Source organism: Pristiophorus japonicus, chromosome 24 (genome assembly GCF_044704955.1).
Source record: "Pristiophorus japonicus isolate sPriJap1 chromosome 24, sPriJap1.hap1, whole genome shotgun sequence".
Lineage (NCBI taxonomy): Eukaryota > Metazoa > Chordata > Chondrichthyes > Pristiophoridae > Pristiophorus > Pristiophorus japonicus.
The window spans coordinates 32227104-32246328 of record NC_092000.1 but is presented as its reverse complement, the minus strand read 5'-3'; the positions used below and the strand labels follow the sequence as shown (position 1 = coordinate 32246328).

The 19225-nt window shown below is 51.1% G+C and overlaps 1 protein-coding gene across 1 annotated transcript in view; it reads left to right on the top strand.

Moving 5' to 3' along the window:
- The window catches only part of LOC139237857 (putative leucine-rich repeat-containing protein DDB_G0290503), a 111447-nt gene that overhangs the window by 5263 nt on the left and 86959 nt on the right, over nt 1-19225 (top strand). Inside the window, exons 4-6 of the mRNA XM_070867082.1 lie at nt 8963-9037; nt 13597-13671; nt 16469-16543. Coding sequence (XP_070723183.1) covers nt 8963-9037; nt 13597-13671; nt 16469-16543 — 225 coding nt within the window. The remainder of the gene's footprint in view (nt 1-8962; nt 9038-13596; nt 13672-16468; nt 16544-19225) is intronic.

Here is a 19225-nt window from a genome sequence, read left to right as displayed (position 1 = left end):
ACCAATACTCATTTCACTACTTCCATACGCGTGGTTTCTTTACGGTCGTGGTGGCCTGAAATCATTCTTCATTAGGTTGTGGTGACCTGAAATCATTACACAGATAATCCTACACTACGCTAGATTCTTATTGTCCTATTTATATACATCTGCACCTGTCTCTGGGTGGCCAGGTTAACTCCTAATCTTCTCTTTTTTTCTCTGGCCTCTGGGTTTTCAGCGGCCTGTACCGCAGGACCCGGAGTGTACTGACCAGAGGTGGGTCTGAGTCCCACATTATTGGGGGAACGGCCCCTCCGGTGCTACAACACACCGCCCCTTTGGGGGTGGCTACGCAGTTCATTTCATCACCTGGGGGTTCTGTCTGGTCGAGGGCTGCGGGCTGGGGACTCCCAATTGGTGGCTGGTCCACCACTATCTCTTCCGGGGGTCCCTCGTCGCCCAAAACTACCGGTTGGGGGTCCCTGCTCGCAGGCTGGTCCCTGATCCTAGCTACCCCTTTGCGGCTGGTCCCTCTCCCGGGACTGGAACACTTAAATTGGGGCGCTGGTGACCACAGTGTCTGAGGCCTTGGCCCGCGGAGCGTCCTTCTCAAGGCTCTGACTGCTGGGGGTGCGTCCGAGTCCCAAATGATTGGGGGCTAGCCTCTCCAGTAACACCGTCCACCACCCCTCTAGGTGCAGTCTGTGGGTCTGCCATGTCCCCTGTTGGATTTCCGTAGTCGGGGGCTGCTAGCTGAGGGTCCCTGCCTTTAGCATGGTTCACCGTTCCTGGCTGTCCCTTATGCTTAGGGGTTGAAAAGTTTGCATTGGTTTATGTGGAACCACTTTGTATGGTGGGGCATTTTCACAGCATAGACCATGGGGCTTGCCTTGTTGACAATGTGGTACGGTCCCATGTACAGTGCCTCAAAAACTCCTACTCGACCGTAGTTCCTCACCATGACCTAGTCCCCTATCTCCCATTCGTGGTGTTTGCGGGGTTCTGGCAGCAGTCGGTTGCTCCGATGTTGTTTTCCCATGTTGTTAGCAGCCTACCAGTGAATCTGTTTAAGATGTTCAAACAGGTTCCTGACAAAGCTGTCCCGGCTCGCTTCCCTAAGCTGACCTTCCATGAGTACCATGGCTAATACATGGGTGGGGGTTCGCATGGTTCTGCCGGTCATGAGCTCGTACGGGGAGTACCCCGTGCTCTTTGACTGGTTGGCCCGTATCCCCATGAGGACCAGTAACAAGACCTCTACCCACTTCTTGGGTGAGTCCCCTGTCTCCTTACATAACCTTTCTTTGATAGTGCGGTTTAAATGCTCCACAGGCCCGGATGACTGCGGGTTGTGGGTGACATGTCATTTCCCTTTGATGCTGAGCACCTTAAGGGTCTCCTGCATCACCTGCCCGGTGAAGTGACTCCCTTGGTCGGACTCCACATACTGGTGTAGTCCCCATCGGGAGAACACCTGCCTTACCATGTCCTAGCTGTCCCTAATGCAGTGGCTGTTCGGCATGGAAAGGCTTCCACCCATTTGGTGAATACATCCACCAACACTAGGCAGTACTTGTAGCCTCCCTGGGCAGTGAATAGGGGTCCGATGTAATTGACCTGGATCGACTGCCAGGGTCCCTCTACCCTCCTGATATGTCCCATAGACACCTTCCTTTTCTGGGGGTCAGGGTTGTTGGCAGCATACATCAGACAGCTGGCGCGGAACTCGCGGACGTCTTCCCTGAGTCCCGGCAACCACCCTGCCTGTTCCACCCATTCCCAAGTGGTTTCAGGTCCGGGGTGTCCCGCTCCTGGACCCTCGTGGGCCAGCTGGAGGAATTCTCTCCGGTGTTGTTGCAGCACTACCCATTGCTCCCCCCTGAACAGCATGCCTTCTTTAATGGCAATCGCTGCGGTGCCGTATGGGCCGTCTACTCTTTCCCCTTTAGCTAGCGTGTTCAGGACAGTTTTGAGGACGGGGTCTTGGGTCTGAACCGTTTTCAGGTCTGGGGGCAATGCTACCCCTGCCCTCCCTGCCGTCCCTATCCTGCCTCTGACTGCTGCGATGGGTCCTGGATTGTACAGATCCCAGAGCTTGCCCGTGCGAGCACCTTGCTTGGCCAACATGTCAGCCTGCTTGTTTCCCTCGCTACGGGGTTCAGTGGTGGAATGTGCCTTCACTTTGTGTATATAGACGTTCCCTTCCTCCCCCACGGTTGTCATGATCTTTTCCAGTAAAGGCTTAATTGCCAGGCGTCTGTAGACATGTATCCGCGGTGGGACCAAATAGCCAGGTACTCCGTACACGAACTGCATGTGAACATACTGTCCGAGCAAATCGTGTATGGGGTAGGGAATTCTTCGGGGTGTGTGACTACATACACCACCGCTGACAGTTCAGCGTGCTGGGCACTCATGGTATGGGGAGTTTAATCGCCTGGGCAATGCCTGCCTCGGGGTCATAAACTCCGCAGCCTGTGAGTCGTTCGCCTGCAGATACCGTGCTTGAACCGTCCACGTAGATCTCTCGGCCTGTGGGGTGTAACCCGGCCCGAAAGCCTATGTTAATTTCCCATACCACTTCTACAGAACACCGGTGGGCTGTCCCTGGATAGATCATGTTGGCTGCGAGCCTTGGCTCGTAGAGACCTTTTACCCTTAGGTCCATTTGAGAGAGGAGCAGGGTCTAGCGAGCAATGCGGGCACTGCTCACTGTCCTGTCCTTGATTCTCCTGTCCAGGAGCATTTGGGTGGGCGTATGTTGGGTAAGGAGTGTGATAGGGGACCGCCCTGTGTAGATCAGTGATCTTTTCACAGCCCAGTGAGTGGCTAGGAGGTGGCGCTCACAGTTAGAGTATCCCTTCTCCACGTCCGTGAGTATCCTGGAAGAGTAGACCACTGGTCTCAGCCGGCCGTGCTGATCCTGGAGCAGTACTGCGCTCAGGCTGTCCCCACTGGCTGCTACCTCCAGGAAAAACTCTTTACCCCATCTATGGCCCCTAGAGCTGGCACGGTCTGCAGGTCTTTCTTGAGCTGGATAAATGCTGCCTCACAACCTTTGTCCTAATCCCACTCCACTCCCTTGTGTAAGTGTGAGAGCAGAGGGGCTGTGGTGGCTGCATAATCCTCAATGAAATCTCTGCAGTACCCGGTTAGCCCTAGAAAAGATCTTGCTCCTGTCACTGTATTGGGGGCGGGTAACTTCTGCACTTCTTCCCTTCTAGCTTTGTCAATGGCTCTTTCCTCAGCGCACACAGCCAGTCCCAGGAATTTTACTTCCTTCAGGCCGATCTGTGCCTTCTTGGGGTTTACTTTAAACCCTTCTTCTTTCAGCAGCTCCAGCAGCTCAGCTCCAGAGGGCAGTGGGTCATGCTCTTCCCCCTCATCGGTGAACAGGAGCAGGTCATCCACATACTGTACCAGCTGCTGGGGTCTACTGAAGCTCTTTAAACAGTTGGCCATACACTGTTGGAAAATACTGGGGTTGTTGTGGAAGCCCTGAGGGAGACAGTTCTAAGTATATTGCTGTCCTTTAAAGGTAAAAGTAAACTTGTACTGATCTTCTCTTTGTAAAGGGATGGATCAAAACCCGTTGGAAATACCCAGCACCGTGAAGGTGGTTGCGGACGCTGGGATACTTCCAATGAGGTCGGCGACAGCAGCAACGGTGGGTGCACAGGCGGGGATGTTACGGTTGAGTACTCGATAGTCCACCGTGGCTCTCCAAGAGTTGTCCGGTTTCTTAACCGGCCACAATGGAGAGTTCACATGGGTAGCTATTGGTCTCAATACCCCGTTTAACCAGCGAACCCAAGGCTGTTTCCATGTCTGCCTCCGCCTCCCTGGGGAAGTTATACTGTTTCTGCGGTCAGGTCATGGGGTCCCCATCTATGCTAACCTCAATCCCATTTATTCTCCCACAGTCGTGTTTGTGAGTGGCAAAAGCTGCGAGGTTAGCCCTCACGTACTCTTGAGTGTACATCCTTAGAAGGATGAGAGGGGATCTCATAGAAATGTATAAGATTCTGACGGGACGGGACAGGTTAGATGCGAGAAGAATGTTCCCGATGTTGGGGAAGTCCAGAACCAGGGGACACAGTCTTAGGATAAGGGGTAGGACATTTAGGACTGAGATGAGGAGAAACTTCTTCACTCAGAGAGTTGTTAACCTGTGGAATTCCCTGCCGCAGAGAGTAGTTGATGCCAGTTCATTGGATATATTCAAGAGGGAGTTAGATATGGCTAAAAGGATCAATGGGTATGGAGAGAAAGCAGGAAAGGGGTACTGAGGGGATGATCAGCCATGATCTTATTGAATGGCGGTGCAGACTCGAATTGCCGAATGGCCTACTCCTGCACCTATTTTCTATGTTTCTATGTTTCTATGGTACTCCATTGGAGTGTTACTGACCAGTGATTCACGGTCGTAACCCTCCTTTGGCTTCATGGTGTACACCTTCCCTTTTTCCCATTTTTCTGGGATAACCACCACCTCACTCTCCTGTCCCATACATACTGCCCCCAAAGACAGTGGTTTCTTAAATCCACTGGGATCCCGTGGCCTAGAATGAAGTCAGCCCCCAGGATCCCCCTTCCGTCCTGTTCCCACTTCATCAGGACACAAGTTCACTTGGTGTGAAGTGTTCCCAAATGAATAGAGAGCGGAACAGAGAGTGAGCCAGCCTGCTTGGCACCTGTGAAACCCACCAAGCTGTAAGGGACCCCGCTGGACAGAGGTGAGGTGGCGGGGTTAGCTGCATAGACAAGGGTGCTTGATGCACCGGTATCCAGCAGATAAGTCCCTTTCACCTTTTCCACTTCCATCTGAACGGTCGGTCTCCCCCACGCATCGTACTCGAGGGAACACAGGTGATCAGGCTGCGCCTGTCCCAGTCACTGTTTTGGCTGGAGTGGGGCAGATGGGATTTCGGTGCCGGTGGCAGCGGCTACCCTCCCAGGGCCATCTAGCATTGTTCGGAGCGCAGTCATGCATGTATCAAACGTGTGGGGAGAGACTGGTTTCTTGGTCTCGGTCGTTTGGGCAGCGGCTGGAGAACTCTTCCCTGCACTACTTTTCCATGGATTCCTACAATCCTTTCTCCAGTGCCCACTCTTCCCGCACCCGAAGCAGGTACGCTTCGTGTCGGAGGGGTTGTCCCCCTTCTGGCGCCATTCCCTCTTATCCTGACTAGGTCTGATTTCGTTGACCTTTCCCTTGGGTGGGTGCTCTTCTGTCCCCTGCTGTTCTGGTAGGCTAGGGTCAGTTGCCTGGCCACGCTCTGCTCAGTGGCCTGGAGATCTCTCGGGTCGAACCAGGCCTCAGCCTTTGCTCTTATTCGTGGCGAACTGTTTGCCACCAGGCTTCAGAGCCAGTGGGCTCTCTCGTCCCAGTTTAGATGTTTCGGTGACCCCGGTTGAGGTCCCCGCCAAGTGCTCTGGTACACAGGCCACAGTCTGTGAAAGCCTGTGGGGTTTCCCCTGTGAGCTGCACTGTCTTCTCCACTTTGTAGAAGGGACTCCCATCATTACAGCCCATGGCTTCTAGAATGTCTTCCTGGACGGCGGCACATGTACCTCTGCCCCCTTTTGCTCTCAGCAGAGAGGGACTGGTGCAGCTTGCCATCCAGTGAGAGGAGGAATATTTTTGCTATCTCGGCATCATCACACCCGTTAATATCCCCTGCCTGTTCTACTTCCATAAAGTGAACCAAGGGGTCTCCCTTTGGAGTGAGCTTTCCCCGGTGGCTTATCATAGCCCTAAGCTGTTGGGTAGTGTGGAGAACCACAAATTGACTTTCCAAGGGCCTCTGACCCCAGCACCGGTGAGTGGGCCGAGCTTCTGTTACTGGACTGGGCACATCTTTCCTGGCTCTTCCTGCTCTGGCTCATCCACACCTCCCTGCTGCCAAACCGAGCAGAACCTCAGCGCCACAGGTAGTGGTCCATTATCCCTGTCTGCCCCGCAACATGTTCACCCCTCCTGCTGCCGAACCGGTGTCGTCATCGATGCCACAGGTGGTAGTTGAACAGTTTCCTCCTTCTCTTCCAGGTTTACCTGGGGCGTACCCGGGCTTATTAGGCATACCATGCCTTTTGCCTTGGACAGAGCAAGGGTTAAACTCTTGATTTGTTGCTGGCAGGGACCGTGGTCTCCTGACTCAAACCCATTAGTGCTAGCTACTTTATAAGCTGCATATACATCCCTTAACTTCTCCTCCAGCTCTTTTACTTGAAGGGTGAGGCGAATGTTTTCCTCCCGCAGTATCTTTTCATTATTTTTAGCCTCGGTAACCTGACACTGAAAATAGTCCTGACTGTTCTTAAACCTTCCCATTAGCTGTGCCTTTCAATGTTTGAGCTTACGGAGTTCTCCCCAGAACCTTTCTCCTGCCATAACCCTTTCATGTGATGTCTCTGCACATTCCCATAGTTCTGCCTGTAGTGACTCGATGTTCTTATCAAGGAGTTGGACCTGTCGCTGCAAGTGTTGAGTCCTTAACTCTGAAACATAATCACACGAGGCATGTACTGCAGACACAGTCACTCTGTGACCTTCACCTTTATTACCTGGACCAAGGAATGCTGGCCCTGTGAGAGACCTCCTCTTATATACCTGAATCTCCAGGTAAGGAGTGTCTCCCACAAGTACACCCCCTGTGGTCAAGGTGTGCATTTCTACTAAGTATGTACAGTATGGAGTGGTTACATGAGGGTTACAATTGTATAAGGGTTACAGTAGTATGCTGGTTACATACATGACAGTAAGCAGGCTAACCAAGTTGCCTTCTCTACCGATTCCTTATGGTCCTTCCTTGCTGTCCACTGGGCCGCAGCGTCTCCCGGACGCTCAGCGCGCAATAGACCAAGCACCCATTCCTTAGTGACATTCACTTTCTTATACACATAGGAGGAAATCCTCTCTTCCACCTTGGTTCTTTCTTCCAAAACAGCATTCTCTGCATCACATCCCTTATACCAGAGTCCTGCCGCAGTCGCCATTCTGTAGGGGGTGGTCTCTGGGGTCAGGTTCACTCTGACCTTCTGAGCGGATCGAATCGCTCCCACTCCCTGGGGTCTAGACTCTGGATTTATTTGGAGGATGTGACAAAGTGCAAGAGACAACTGGTTTAGTACAAAAGAACTTTGATTTTATTAAGAACAAGAAAATACAATGTCAAACTTGTAATCACTCAAATAAAGAACACTCTATCACACATTCAAAGGGGTTACAGAAAATCATACACCTCCCACCTCCCAGTGCCTAACTTTGACTCGGTCAAACTCCAGGGCAAACAGGGACTATGCTCACCAATCCTTTATTGTCAGTTGCCGGTGATTTGCGATTTCGGGGTTCACTGGACTCTGTAGGTTCTGCTTGCCATACCCCAAATGTCATGGAAGACTTCTTACTGCGCAGTCTTCAGTTGGGTGGTGTCCGCTGATGCGATAGGGCGCGTATTGGACTTATGGGGTGAGTACCCACTTCCTTCCGTTAGCAATAGGTCCCAAAAGTTTCTTTAGGTAATGTTTCACCTGTTGGTGGTTAGAACTAGATTGCAGAGTGGAAACTTTCGGATCTTCGGTTTCTTCTTTGAGGAGTTTTGTTTCGGAGTTGTTCAATCGCGGTGTTTTCGATGGTACCATGTTGGCTGTGGTCAGTTGCTGCCGCGATGGCGATGTCCGGAGTTGCTGCGGGCTGCTCTCTCTCTCTACCGTGGTGATATTCTTCCTTCTTCTTCGATAGCAGGGCAGCGTGGCCCAGGAGGGGCGTCGAGGCGGGAGAGGCTTGTTAAAACTGTTGCGGTGGCCTCTCTCCTTTCTCCCTTCTTGATGCTATACGAGGCTATGCCGCTGATGCTATGCAAAAAAAAACTTTGTTAAAACAGGGCCCCAGTTATACTTTGGGAGCCGTTCTAATCTTCGCGCCAAATGAGCCCCGATTCTTTGTTTAATTTTTGGCGGGCTTGATATCTCTTTTTCATATTTTGGCGGGCCCATTAATGTTAACCTGTCTCGGATGTGTCGATCTTTTGAATTTTTTTCTTGGGCGGGAGAGTTCTGCATGCAAATTCCCTGCAATTAGCTGCTTCAAAACAGGTAAAAAAACTAAACATGGAATGTCCAGCACAGCAGGAAACAAAGTCATTTTACAAGTGTTGTATTGCGATTTGTTTTTAAGCGATCCCTGTTGGCGCAAATTCATTTCTGCCTGAGTCATTGAGTATATTCAAGGCTGAGATCAATAGATTTTTGGACTCTGGAAGAATCAAGGGATATGGGGACAGTGCAGGAAAGTGGAGTTGAGGTAGAAGATCAGCCATGATCTTATTGAATGGCAGAGCAGGCTCGAGGGGCCGAATGGCCTGCTCCTGCTCCTATCTCTTATGTTCTTATGTTCTAACTAACATCACTAAAACAGATCATCTGGTCATGTATCTCTGTTGCTGTTTTGGGAGCCTGCTGTGAGTAAATTGGCTGTCGTGTTTCCTACATAACAACAGTGAATACACATCAAAAAGTACTGAATTGGCTGTGACGTGCTTGGGTCATGAAAGGCGCTATCGAAATGCAAGTTAATTTTATTGTTTTTGATTTAATTAAATGAAAGGAAATAGGTAATTCTCACATTGAAAGCAGTATTGTGTTTAGTTATGTACCAGTGTGCTAGTTCACTTTCCCTGGAATCCTCAGCAATCAGCATTGTGAATAATCGGAGAATCACTGATGGGGACACATTGAAGAATACAGTAACCATTGCACATTAGGAGGGGTCTTATTGTTGAAGCCCAGGTCATGCTGTCACATACCCCAACACTGGACTGTAAAAGTACTCTCCTGCTCCCCTTACGACCAGAGACACTGAATCAGAGAGTTTATCTGGTAACGCTGATGAAGCCCTGGGATTTCAATTGAGTGAATGTAATGACGAGGGAAATGTTTTTTGTTGGGATGAGCACTAACACTTTGCTTCATTTTTCAGTCAGCAAAATATTCACCGAGATAAGGAATTCACAGTCAGATTTGAAGATCGAATGTTCCCAGATTACAATTAAAGGTAAGGGTTGCATCGGGATTCTACAGTGCTGTAGAGAGAGAGGGCAAGAGAGAAAGAGAGAGAGCGAAGGCGAGAGAGAGCGAGAGAAGGCAAGAGAGAGAGAGAGAGAGAGAAGGCGAGAGAGAGAGAGAGAGAGCGAAGGCGAGAGAGAGAGCAAAGGCGAGAGAGAGAGAGAGCGAAGGCGAGAGAGAGAGAGAGAAGGCAAGAGAGAGAGAGAGAAGGCGAGAGAGAGAGAGAGAGAGCGAAGGCGAGAGAGAGAGAGAGAAGGCAAGAGAGAGAGAGAGAGAGAAGGCGAGAGAGAGAGAGAGAGAGCGAAGGTGAGAGAGAGAGAGAGAAGGCAAGAGAGAGAGAGAGAGAGCGAAGGCGAGAGAGAGAGAGAGAAGGCAAGAGAGAGAGAGAGAGAGCGAAGGCGAGAGAGAGAGAGAGAAGGCAAGAGAGAGAGAGAGAGAGAGAAGGCAAGAGAGAGAGAGAGAAGGCGAGAGAGAGAGCGAGAGCGAAGGCGAGAGAGAGAGAGAGAAGGCAAGAGAGAGAGAGAGAGAGAAGGCGAGAGAGAGAGAGAGCGAAGGTGAGAGAGAGAGAGAGAAGGCAAGAGAGAGAGAGAGAGAGCGAAGGCGAGAGAGAGAGAGAGAAGGCAAGAGAGAGAGAGAGAGAGCGAAGGCGAGAGAGAGAGAGAGAAGGCAAGAGAGAGAGAGAGAGAAGGCGAGAGAGAGAGTGAGAAGGCAAGAGAGAGAGAGAGAGCGAAGGCGAGAGAGAGAGAGAGAGAGAGAAGGCGAGAGAGAGAGAGAGCGAAGGCGAGAGAGAGAGAGAGAGAGAGCGAAGGCGAGAGAGAGAGAGAGAGAGAAGGCGAGAGAGAGAGAGAAGGCAAGAGAGAGAGAGAGAGAGAAGGCGAGAGAGAGAGAGAGAGAGAGCGAAGGCGAGAGAGAGAGAGAGAAGGCAAGAGAGAGAGAGAGAGAGAAGGCGAGAGAGAGAGAGAGAAGGCAAGAGAGAGAGAGAGAGCGAAGGCGAGAGAGAGAGAGAGAAGGCAAGAGAGAGAGAGAGAGAGAGCGAAGGCGAGAGAGAGAGAGAGAAGGCAAGAGAGAGAGAGAGAGAGAGAAGGTGAGAGAGAGAGAGAGAGCGAAGGCGAGAGAGAGAGAGAGAGAGGGAGAGAAGGCGAGAGAGAGAGAGAGAAGGCAAGAGAGAGAGAGAGAAGGCAAGAGAGAGAGAGAGGGCGAGAGAGAGAGAGAGAGCGAAGGCGAGAGAAAAAGAGAGAAGGCAAGAGAGAGAGAGAGAGAGAAGGCAAGAGAGAGAGAATGTGCTGCTATTTCATCCTTAATGATTGATTCCAACATTTTCCCCACTACTGATGTCAGGCTAACCGGTCTATAATTACCCGTTTTCTCTCTCCCTCCCTTTTTTAAACAGTGGTGTTACATTAGCTACCCTCCAGTCCATTGGAACTGATCCCGAGTTGATAGACTATTGGAAAATGATCGCCAATGCATCCACTAATTCTAGGGCCACCTCTGGGATGCAGATAATCAGGCCCCGGGGATTTGTCGGTCTTCAATCCCATCAATTTCCCCAACACAATTTCCCGCCTAATAAGGATATCCTTCAGTTCCTCCTTCTCACTAGACCCTCGGTGCTCTAGTACATCCGGAAGGTCATTTGTATCTTCCTTCGTGAAGACAGAACCAAAGTATTTGTTCAATTGGTCTGCCATTTCTTTGTTCCCCTTTATAAATTCACCTGAGTCCGACTGCAAGGAACCAACGTTTGTCTTGACTAATCTTTTTCTCTTCACATATCTATAGAAGCTTTTGCAGTCAGTTTTTATGTTCCCGGCAAGCTTCCTCTCGTACTCTATTTCCCCCTCCTAATTAAACCCTTTGTCCTCCTCTGCTGTATTCTAAATTTCTCCCAGTCCTCAGGTTTGCTGCTTTTTCTTGCCAATCTATATGCCTCTTCCTTGGATCTAACACTATCCTTAATTTCCCTTGTTAGCCACGGTTGAGCCACCTTCCCTGTTTTATTTTTACTCCAGACAGGGATGTACAACTGTTGAAGTTCATCCATGTGATCTATAAATGTTTGCCATTGCCGATCCACCGTTAACCCTTTAAGTATCATTTGCCAGTCCATTCTGTTCTTTCCCATTGAGTAAGCTCGTCGATTAGCCAACACCTTGAAACCTCCGGCTTGCTTCCTGCTCAGACAGGGTGCTTTTTGGCATGGTCATTCCCCATGGTGATCCCTGCTGCAATTTTCCACACACTCGCGGTCGAGGCTTCATTGTAGGAGCCTAGGAATCACTTGATGAGAAAAGACCAGGGATCATCCAGCTCACCTTACACCATCCAGGTAGTCACACGATACAACGATAATGGAATTGTTGCCTAATCGATCTCAATCAGTGGATCTGCAACACAGCCCGGGAATGCTGGGTCACAACAATGCACGAGCAAAACCTCCAGTGCTGGAAATCTTTGGGAACCATAGGTCCAATGGTAACAGTAGTACAGCGGTTATAGTACACTACCAGTAATCCAGAGGCCTGGCCTGATGATCTGGAGACACGTGTTCAAATCCCACCATGGCAGCTGAGGAATTTAAATTCTGTCAATTAATTAAATAATTGAATAGAACGGTAGTATCAGAAATGACAATGTAACTTTTGGATTGTCGTTAAAAACCCATCTGGTTCACTAATGTCCTTTAGGGAAGGAAATCTGCCACCCTTACCCGGTCTGGCCTATATGTGACTTCAGACCCACAATGTGGATGATACTTAACTGCCCCCTGAAATGTCCGAGCGAGCCACTCAGTTAAGGGCAATTAGGGATGGCCAATAAATGCTGGCCTTGCTAGCGACGCCCACATCCCGTGAATAAAAAACATCACCTGTTCCTCCCCAGCAAGTGACATTCACCACTTCATAATTAAAAGAACAGTGATGAAGTTCTTTGGAACACCAACTCGACAGTTGTGTGTATTTTTCAGACAGTCAGGTTATCAGTGTATTGAGCCGTTGCACACCAGCCACCACACGGGCTTGACAGAGCTCCTTGTCTCTTGCTGCTGGTTGTAGTGCAGTATTGGAATAGCATGAGTACCATGTGCCCCAGAGCAATCACATTACTTGTTGTAATGTATGAATCAATGAGGAGGCTCACAGGCTGATGGAGCTGTTGAGTTGGGAGTGGCTTAGCCAGTCACGTGATATTCACAAGACTCAATAAAACCCCAGCCAGTTGGGTTCGGGGGAGCCACAATGAGGCAGGTGGTTGTAAGGGGCGGAGGTCGCGCCCAGTGAGGGGGCGGAGGTGGAGCCCAGCGAGGGGACGGAGGTCGCGCCCAGCGAGGGGGCGGAGGTGGAGCCCAGCGAGGGGGCGGAGGACGAGCCCAGCGAGGGGGCGGAGGTCGTGCCCAGCGAGGGGGCGGAGGACGAGCCCAGCGAGGGGGCGGAGGACGAGCCCAGCGAGGGGGCGGTGGTGGAGCCCAGCGAGGGGGCGGTGGTGGAGCCCAGCGAGAGGGCGGAGGTTGAGCCCAGCGAGGGGTCGGAGGTCGAGCCCAGCGAGGGGTCGGAGGTCGAGCCCAGCGAGGGGTGGCGCAGCATTTACTATCGGCGGGTTCGTGGCCCAAGAGCGACGCAACAGAGCTTGGCCTCCAGTCGTCCTGGTTAACCCTCGCTCCTGGACCAAGACCTAGCTCTGTCGAGTCCGTGTGGTGGCTGATGTGCAACGGCCACCACATGTTAAAAAACTCCACGCACAGGCATCTTCCACCTGTTTAAGATGTAACTCATTTTGAGCCCATCTCTTTTTGGTGTGAAGAGCATCATCCTCGTCTCGACAGACGGCCTACTAGGATGAACTTGTAATGTGTAATGTAATTGTTAAACCTTGTGCTACTAAACTAGCTAGTTCTTAATAGCAATGTGTTGCTATGAATTCTTAAGCAAAGAGCCCATGAAGCCAATACATGACACCTGTAGCACAGGCCCTATTATCCTAATTCTGACATCCCAGTGAGCGTTTGATAGTCAGGAGCAACTGATGAGCAGAACATCCTGGTTACTTCCATTTACATTGAGATTTATGGAGCACCCTTATTCACGCTTATGGCAGAACTTTGGTGCAAGGAAGATCGATGCAGCAGCTCGCTTTATTACATGCAGGGTAAGGTTACTGGGTCATCGTGGAGCCTTCTCCCTCTGTACCCGCTGATCAGTGCTCGAGCTGGTGTGATGGTCGGTCGCAGTGATGTCACTTCCTGCAGGAGAGGACCAAACAGCAAAACTGAGCACTTGGCTCGGCCCCTGTTTACAAAACATTGCCCCGGCTCAAATTTCTACCCAAGATGTTAATGGGGGAAGTCACATTCTCTGGGAGGGCAGGTCTAGATTGTTATTTCAGGACCTCAGGACTTCACAAAGAGCTTTACAGACACTGAAGTACTTTGGAAGTGTCGTCACTGTTGCAGTGTAGGAAACGCGGCAAACAATTTGCGCACAGCAAGCTCCCACAAACAGCAGTAAGATAAATGACCAGATAAAGTGTGATGTTGGTTGTCCATTTCAGTTTCACAGATATTCACTGAGCTGAACAAGTCCCAGTTGGGTTTGAGGGTGGAGCTTTCACAGATGAAGGCGAATTGTAAGTAATAACGACACGTTTTCACAGGGTCAGGTGTTTTACAAAAACTGACAGTCCCTCCTTCCTCCTGCAATGTCCAAGGTTTGAGCCTGGAAATGTTTTTGCTAATTACAAGATAACTGATGGAGTTCAGCATTCTCAGGACGATGGAACATGCGCACGAATCTATGATTTTGCTGGTTGAAGGAGCTGTGTCAAAGCATGCACCCAGCCCATCCAATGATCCCACAAAATCATTAATAGTGCCAATAACTGGATCGGGCAAACGACCACTCTCTCCCCCACAAGGCTGCGGATCACAGAGGGGTCAATTGAAAAATTCAGAACTGAGCTTGAGATTGATGTTGGTTAAGGGTATAATGGGATACGGAACCAAGGGAAGGGGTTGCAGTACAGATCAGCCACCAACAAAATGAATGGCGGAACAGGCTCGATGGACTGAATGGCCGCCTTCCATCCATATTACATCGGATTATTAATAACTTTAATTTATATAGTGCCTTTAACGTCCCAACAGTGTTACAGACAAACAGATCAATTTGACACCGAGCTACAGAAGAAATTAAGGCAGATGATCAAAAGCTTGTTTAAAGAGGTAGGTTTCAACGAGCGTCTTAAAGGAGGAAAGAGAGGTGGAGAGGTTTAGGGAGGGAGTTCCAGAGTTTAGGGCCCAGGCAGCACAAGGCACGGCCACCGATGGTTGAGCGATTATAATGAGAGATGTTCAAGAGGCCAGAATTTGAAGAGCACAGAATCTTATGGGGTTGTGAGGCTGAAAAAGATTACAGAGATACACCCCCGATTTAAACGTGCCCGATTTACACCCCCCCGTATAAACACCCCCCCCACCCCCGGTTTACACCCCAGCCCCGGTTTGCACCCCACCCCCGATTTACCCCACCCCCGGTTTACACCCCACCCCCGATTTACCCCACCCCCGGTTTACACCCCACCCCGATTTACCCCCCCCCCGATTTACCCCCCCCTCGATTTACACCCCCCCGTATAAACACCCCCCCACACCCCCGGTTTACACCCCACCCCCGGTTTACACCCCACCCCCGATTTACCCCACCCCCGGTTTACACCCCACCCCGATTTACACCCCCCCGATTTACCCCACCCCCGATTTACACCCCCCCGATTTACACCCCCCCGATTTACCCCACCCCCGGTTTACACCCCACCCCGATTTACACCCCCCCGATTTACCCCACCCCCGATTTACACCCCCCCGATTTACCCCACCCCCGGTTTACACCCCACCCCGATTTACACCACCCCCGATTTACACCACCCCCGATTTACCCCACCCTCGATTTACACCCCCCGATTTACCCCACCCTCGATTTACACCCCCCCCCGATTTACACCACCCCCGATTTACCCCACCCTCGATTTACACCCCCCCGATTTACCCCACCCCCGATTTACCCCACCCCCGATTTACACCACCCCCGATTTACCCCACCCTCGATTTACACCCCCCCGATTTACCCCACCCCCGATTTACCCCACCCCCGATTTACCCCACCCTCGATTTACACCCCCCCGATTTACCCCACCCCCGATTTACCCCACCCCCGATTTACCCCACCCCTCGATTTACCCCACCCTCGATTTACCCCACCCCCGATTTACACCCCCCCCGATTTACACCCCCCCGATTTACCCCACCCCCGATTTACCCCACCCCCGATTTACACCCCCCCCCCGATTTACACCCCCCCAATTTACCCCACCCTTGATTTACCCCCCCCCCCGATTTATACCCCCCTCGATTTACACCCCCCCCCCCGATTTACACCCCCCCGATTTACCCCACCCTCGATTTACCCCACCCCCGATTTACCCCACCCCCGATTTACACCCCCCCCGATTTACACCCCCCCAATTTAACCCCCCCTTCATTTACCCCCCCCCCCCCGATTTATACCCCCCTCGATTTACACCCCCCCAATTTACCCCACCCTTGATTTACCCCCCCCGATTTACCCCCACCCTCGATTTACCCCCCCCCCCCCGATTTACCCCCCCGATTTACCCCCACCCTCGATTTACCCCCCCCCGATTTCCCCCCCCGATTTACCCCAACCCCGATTTACCCCAACCCCGATTTATACCCCCCTCGATTTACACCCCCCCCCGATTTACACCCCCCCCCTGATTTACCCCACCCTCGATTTACACCCCCCCCCGATTTCCCCCCCCCCGATTTACACACACCCCCCGATTTACCCCACTCCCGATTTACCCCACCCCCGATTTACCCCACCCCCAATTTACCCCACTCCCGATTTACCCCACTCCCGATTTACCCCACCCCCGATTTACCCCACTCCCGATTTACCCCACTCCCGATTTGCACCCCTGATTTACACCCCACTCCCGATTTACCCCCCCACTCCCGATTTACCCCCCCGATTTACACCCCCTGGTTCACCCTCCTGACGATTTGATGCCCCATTGGCATCAGTGGACTCCCCAAGAGCAGGCTATGAATCGGGTATCCGATCCAACCTGCCCCATTCACCGGGAGCTTCGGGTTAAAATTGGGGTTTAACTGTTCCATATGGTAATTGGAACGGGGGCAGGGTGATCAACTGGGTAACAGGGAGGATTGTGGGTGTGTCAGCATGTTACAAACAGCGTCAGCTCAGACCGTGTACCTGTGCTGACCTGAGCCTTGGCTTTGATGCACAATCCACATAACCTCTGGGTCACAATTCTACACTTACAAAAATCGGGGAAAGCCTGATTTATTGCACACAACACCTGATTCTTTCCTCCATTTCAGTTGCACAGAAATTGATTGAGCTGAGCATCTCACAGGCTGGTTTTAAAATGGAAGTACACCAGATAAAGAATAACAGTAAGTGTTACACAACAAGCTGACCTAACTTTCTGTCATGTATCTTACATTGTTATATATAACTGTATCCTAACATGCTATACATGACTGTAATAAGATATGACCTGTAACCACCAGCATACCTCACCACCAGGGGTGCACTTGCAAGAGACAGGTATATAAGGACAGGTCTCAGGCAAGTGCAGCATTCCAGAGCTGTGAAATAAAGGTGCAGGTCCAGAGTGATCTTGACTTCACTACATGCCTCGTGTGAATCTGTACTGAGGGGACAGGACTTTACAGTGGCGACGGGTTACGGGATTACAGAATCCACAGAATGGCGAACAACGGATCAGATGAAAAGTACAATGCGGGAGACAATTTGGAGGACTTAATAGAAAGGCTCCAGCAAAGTTTTGTAACCTAAGACTGGTTAGGCGACGATAAGGCAGACAAGAGAAAAGCCCATCTCTTCACCAGCTGTGGCTCGAAAACATACGCTTTAATGAAGGATCTGTTGGCACCCGAGAAACCAGCAAGCAAGTATTTGAAAAATTGAGCGCACTGGTAAGAGACCACCTGAAGCCAACGAGCAGCCTACACATGGCCAGACACAGGTTCTACAACTACAGACGCTGTGTGGGCCAGAGCATACCCGACTTCGTGGCGGAACTTCGGAGGTTGGCTAGTTTATGTGAGCTCTCCGATGAACTGAGGAGAGAAATGCTGAGAGACTTTTTCATTGAAGGAATAGGCCACGCAGGCATATTCCAAAAGCTCATAGAGACGAAGAACCTGACCTTAGAGGCAGCAGCACTGGTTGCACAGACATTCTTGGTAGGGGAAGAAGAAACGAGGTTGATTTACAATGCAAGTACGACAACTAACAGAATATCGGAAGAAGTTCACAGCACTAAACAAGCTGTTACCCCCACACACAGACAAAACCGGGAGAACAGGCTCTCGACAGCAAGCAGAGCCATCAACGGCCACAGGAACGGCCGTTCACACCTCATCAACCCACAATGCGAACAATCAACTACAAACTGAGAGAAGCTCAAGAGAGATTAACCAGACGCAGCTCATTCTTTGGGAACACTTTAAACAATAGAACAGGTCTGTGCTGGAGGTGTGGGGGTGGGCACTCGTCAAGGGGATGTTGATTTCAGCAGGCTGTTTGCAGAAATTGCGAAAATACAGGGCATTTGGCCCGCATGTGCAAAAAAACGGCAGCTCGGCTGGTATACGAATCGGATGGGTCGGAAAGCGGACCAGAAGATGGTGGGAACAGGACACCGATGTACAGCGGGTCAACATGATCAATGGCCGCTGCTCCTACAACAGGACGCCTCCTATAATGATGAGGGTCCTACTCAACGGAATATCTGTCAACATGGAGCTGGATACGGGAGCAAGTCAATCTCTCATGGGCGCTCAACAATTTGAACTGTGGCCGCATAAAAGAGACAGACCAAAACTCACAAGGGTCGACACCAAACTAAGGACCTATACCAAAGAAATCATACCAGTCCTCGGCAGCGCCGTGCTCTCTGTCACACACAAAGGGACAGTGAACCGACTTCCCCTGTGGATTGTCCCCGGAGACCCCCCAGCACTGCTGGGGAGAAGCTGGCTGGCAAAACTAAACTGGAAATGGGATGTGTCCATGCCATGTCATTAGAGGAACGGACCTCCTGCTCAACAGTTATAAAGCGATTTGAACATCTCTTTCAGCCAGGTGTGGGCACTTTCAAAGGGGCCAAAGTCAAAATCTACATCACACAGGATGCTAGACCGGTCCATCACAAGGCCAGAGCTGTACCCTATGTGATGAGGGAAAAGATTGAACACGAACTAGACAGGCTTCTGCGGGAAGGCATTATATCGCCTGTGGAATTTAGCGACTGGGCAAGTCCCATCGTCCCAGTCATGAAGCCTGATGGATCCGTACGAATCTGTGGGGACTACAAATCTACCATAAACAGAGGCTCCCGACAGGACCAGTACCCGCTGCCCAGAGCGGAGGACTTATTTGCCTCATCGGCTGGAGGTAAATTTTTCGCAAAATTAGACCTCACATCTGCGTATATGATGCAAGAATTGACCGAGGAATCCAAGCTACTCACCACCATCAACACAGGCCTTTTCATGTACAATTGATGCCCATTCGGCATCAGGTCGGCAGCTGCCATATTCCAGCGCAACATGGAGAGTCTGCTCAAGTCCATCCCGGGGACGGTTGTATTTCAAGACGACATTCTTATCACGGGCAGGGACACCGACTCCCATCTCCGTAATTTGGAGGAAGTACTAAAGTGGTTGGATCGGGTAGGCCTACGAGTCAAGAAATCCAAGTGCCTGTTTCTCGCTCCCGAGGTTGAATTTTTGGGCAGAAGGATTGCCGCTGATGGAATCCGCCCAACAGAGTCCTAAACAGAAGCAATTCGCCTGGCACCCAGGCACCGGAATGTATCAGAACTGCGCGCCTTTCTCGGGCTACTCAATTACTTTGGGAACTTTATGCAGAACTTAAGCACGCTGCTGGAGCCTCTCCACGTGCTACTCAGGAAGGGGTGCGATTGATTTTGGGGGGACGCCCAGGAACGCGCCTTCAATAAGGCACGCAACCTTCTGTGTTCCAACAATGTTTTGACTTTCTTTGACCCAGGTAAAAAGCTAGTTCTCGCATTGATGCGTCAGCGT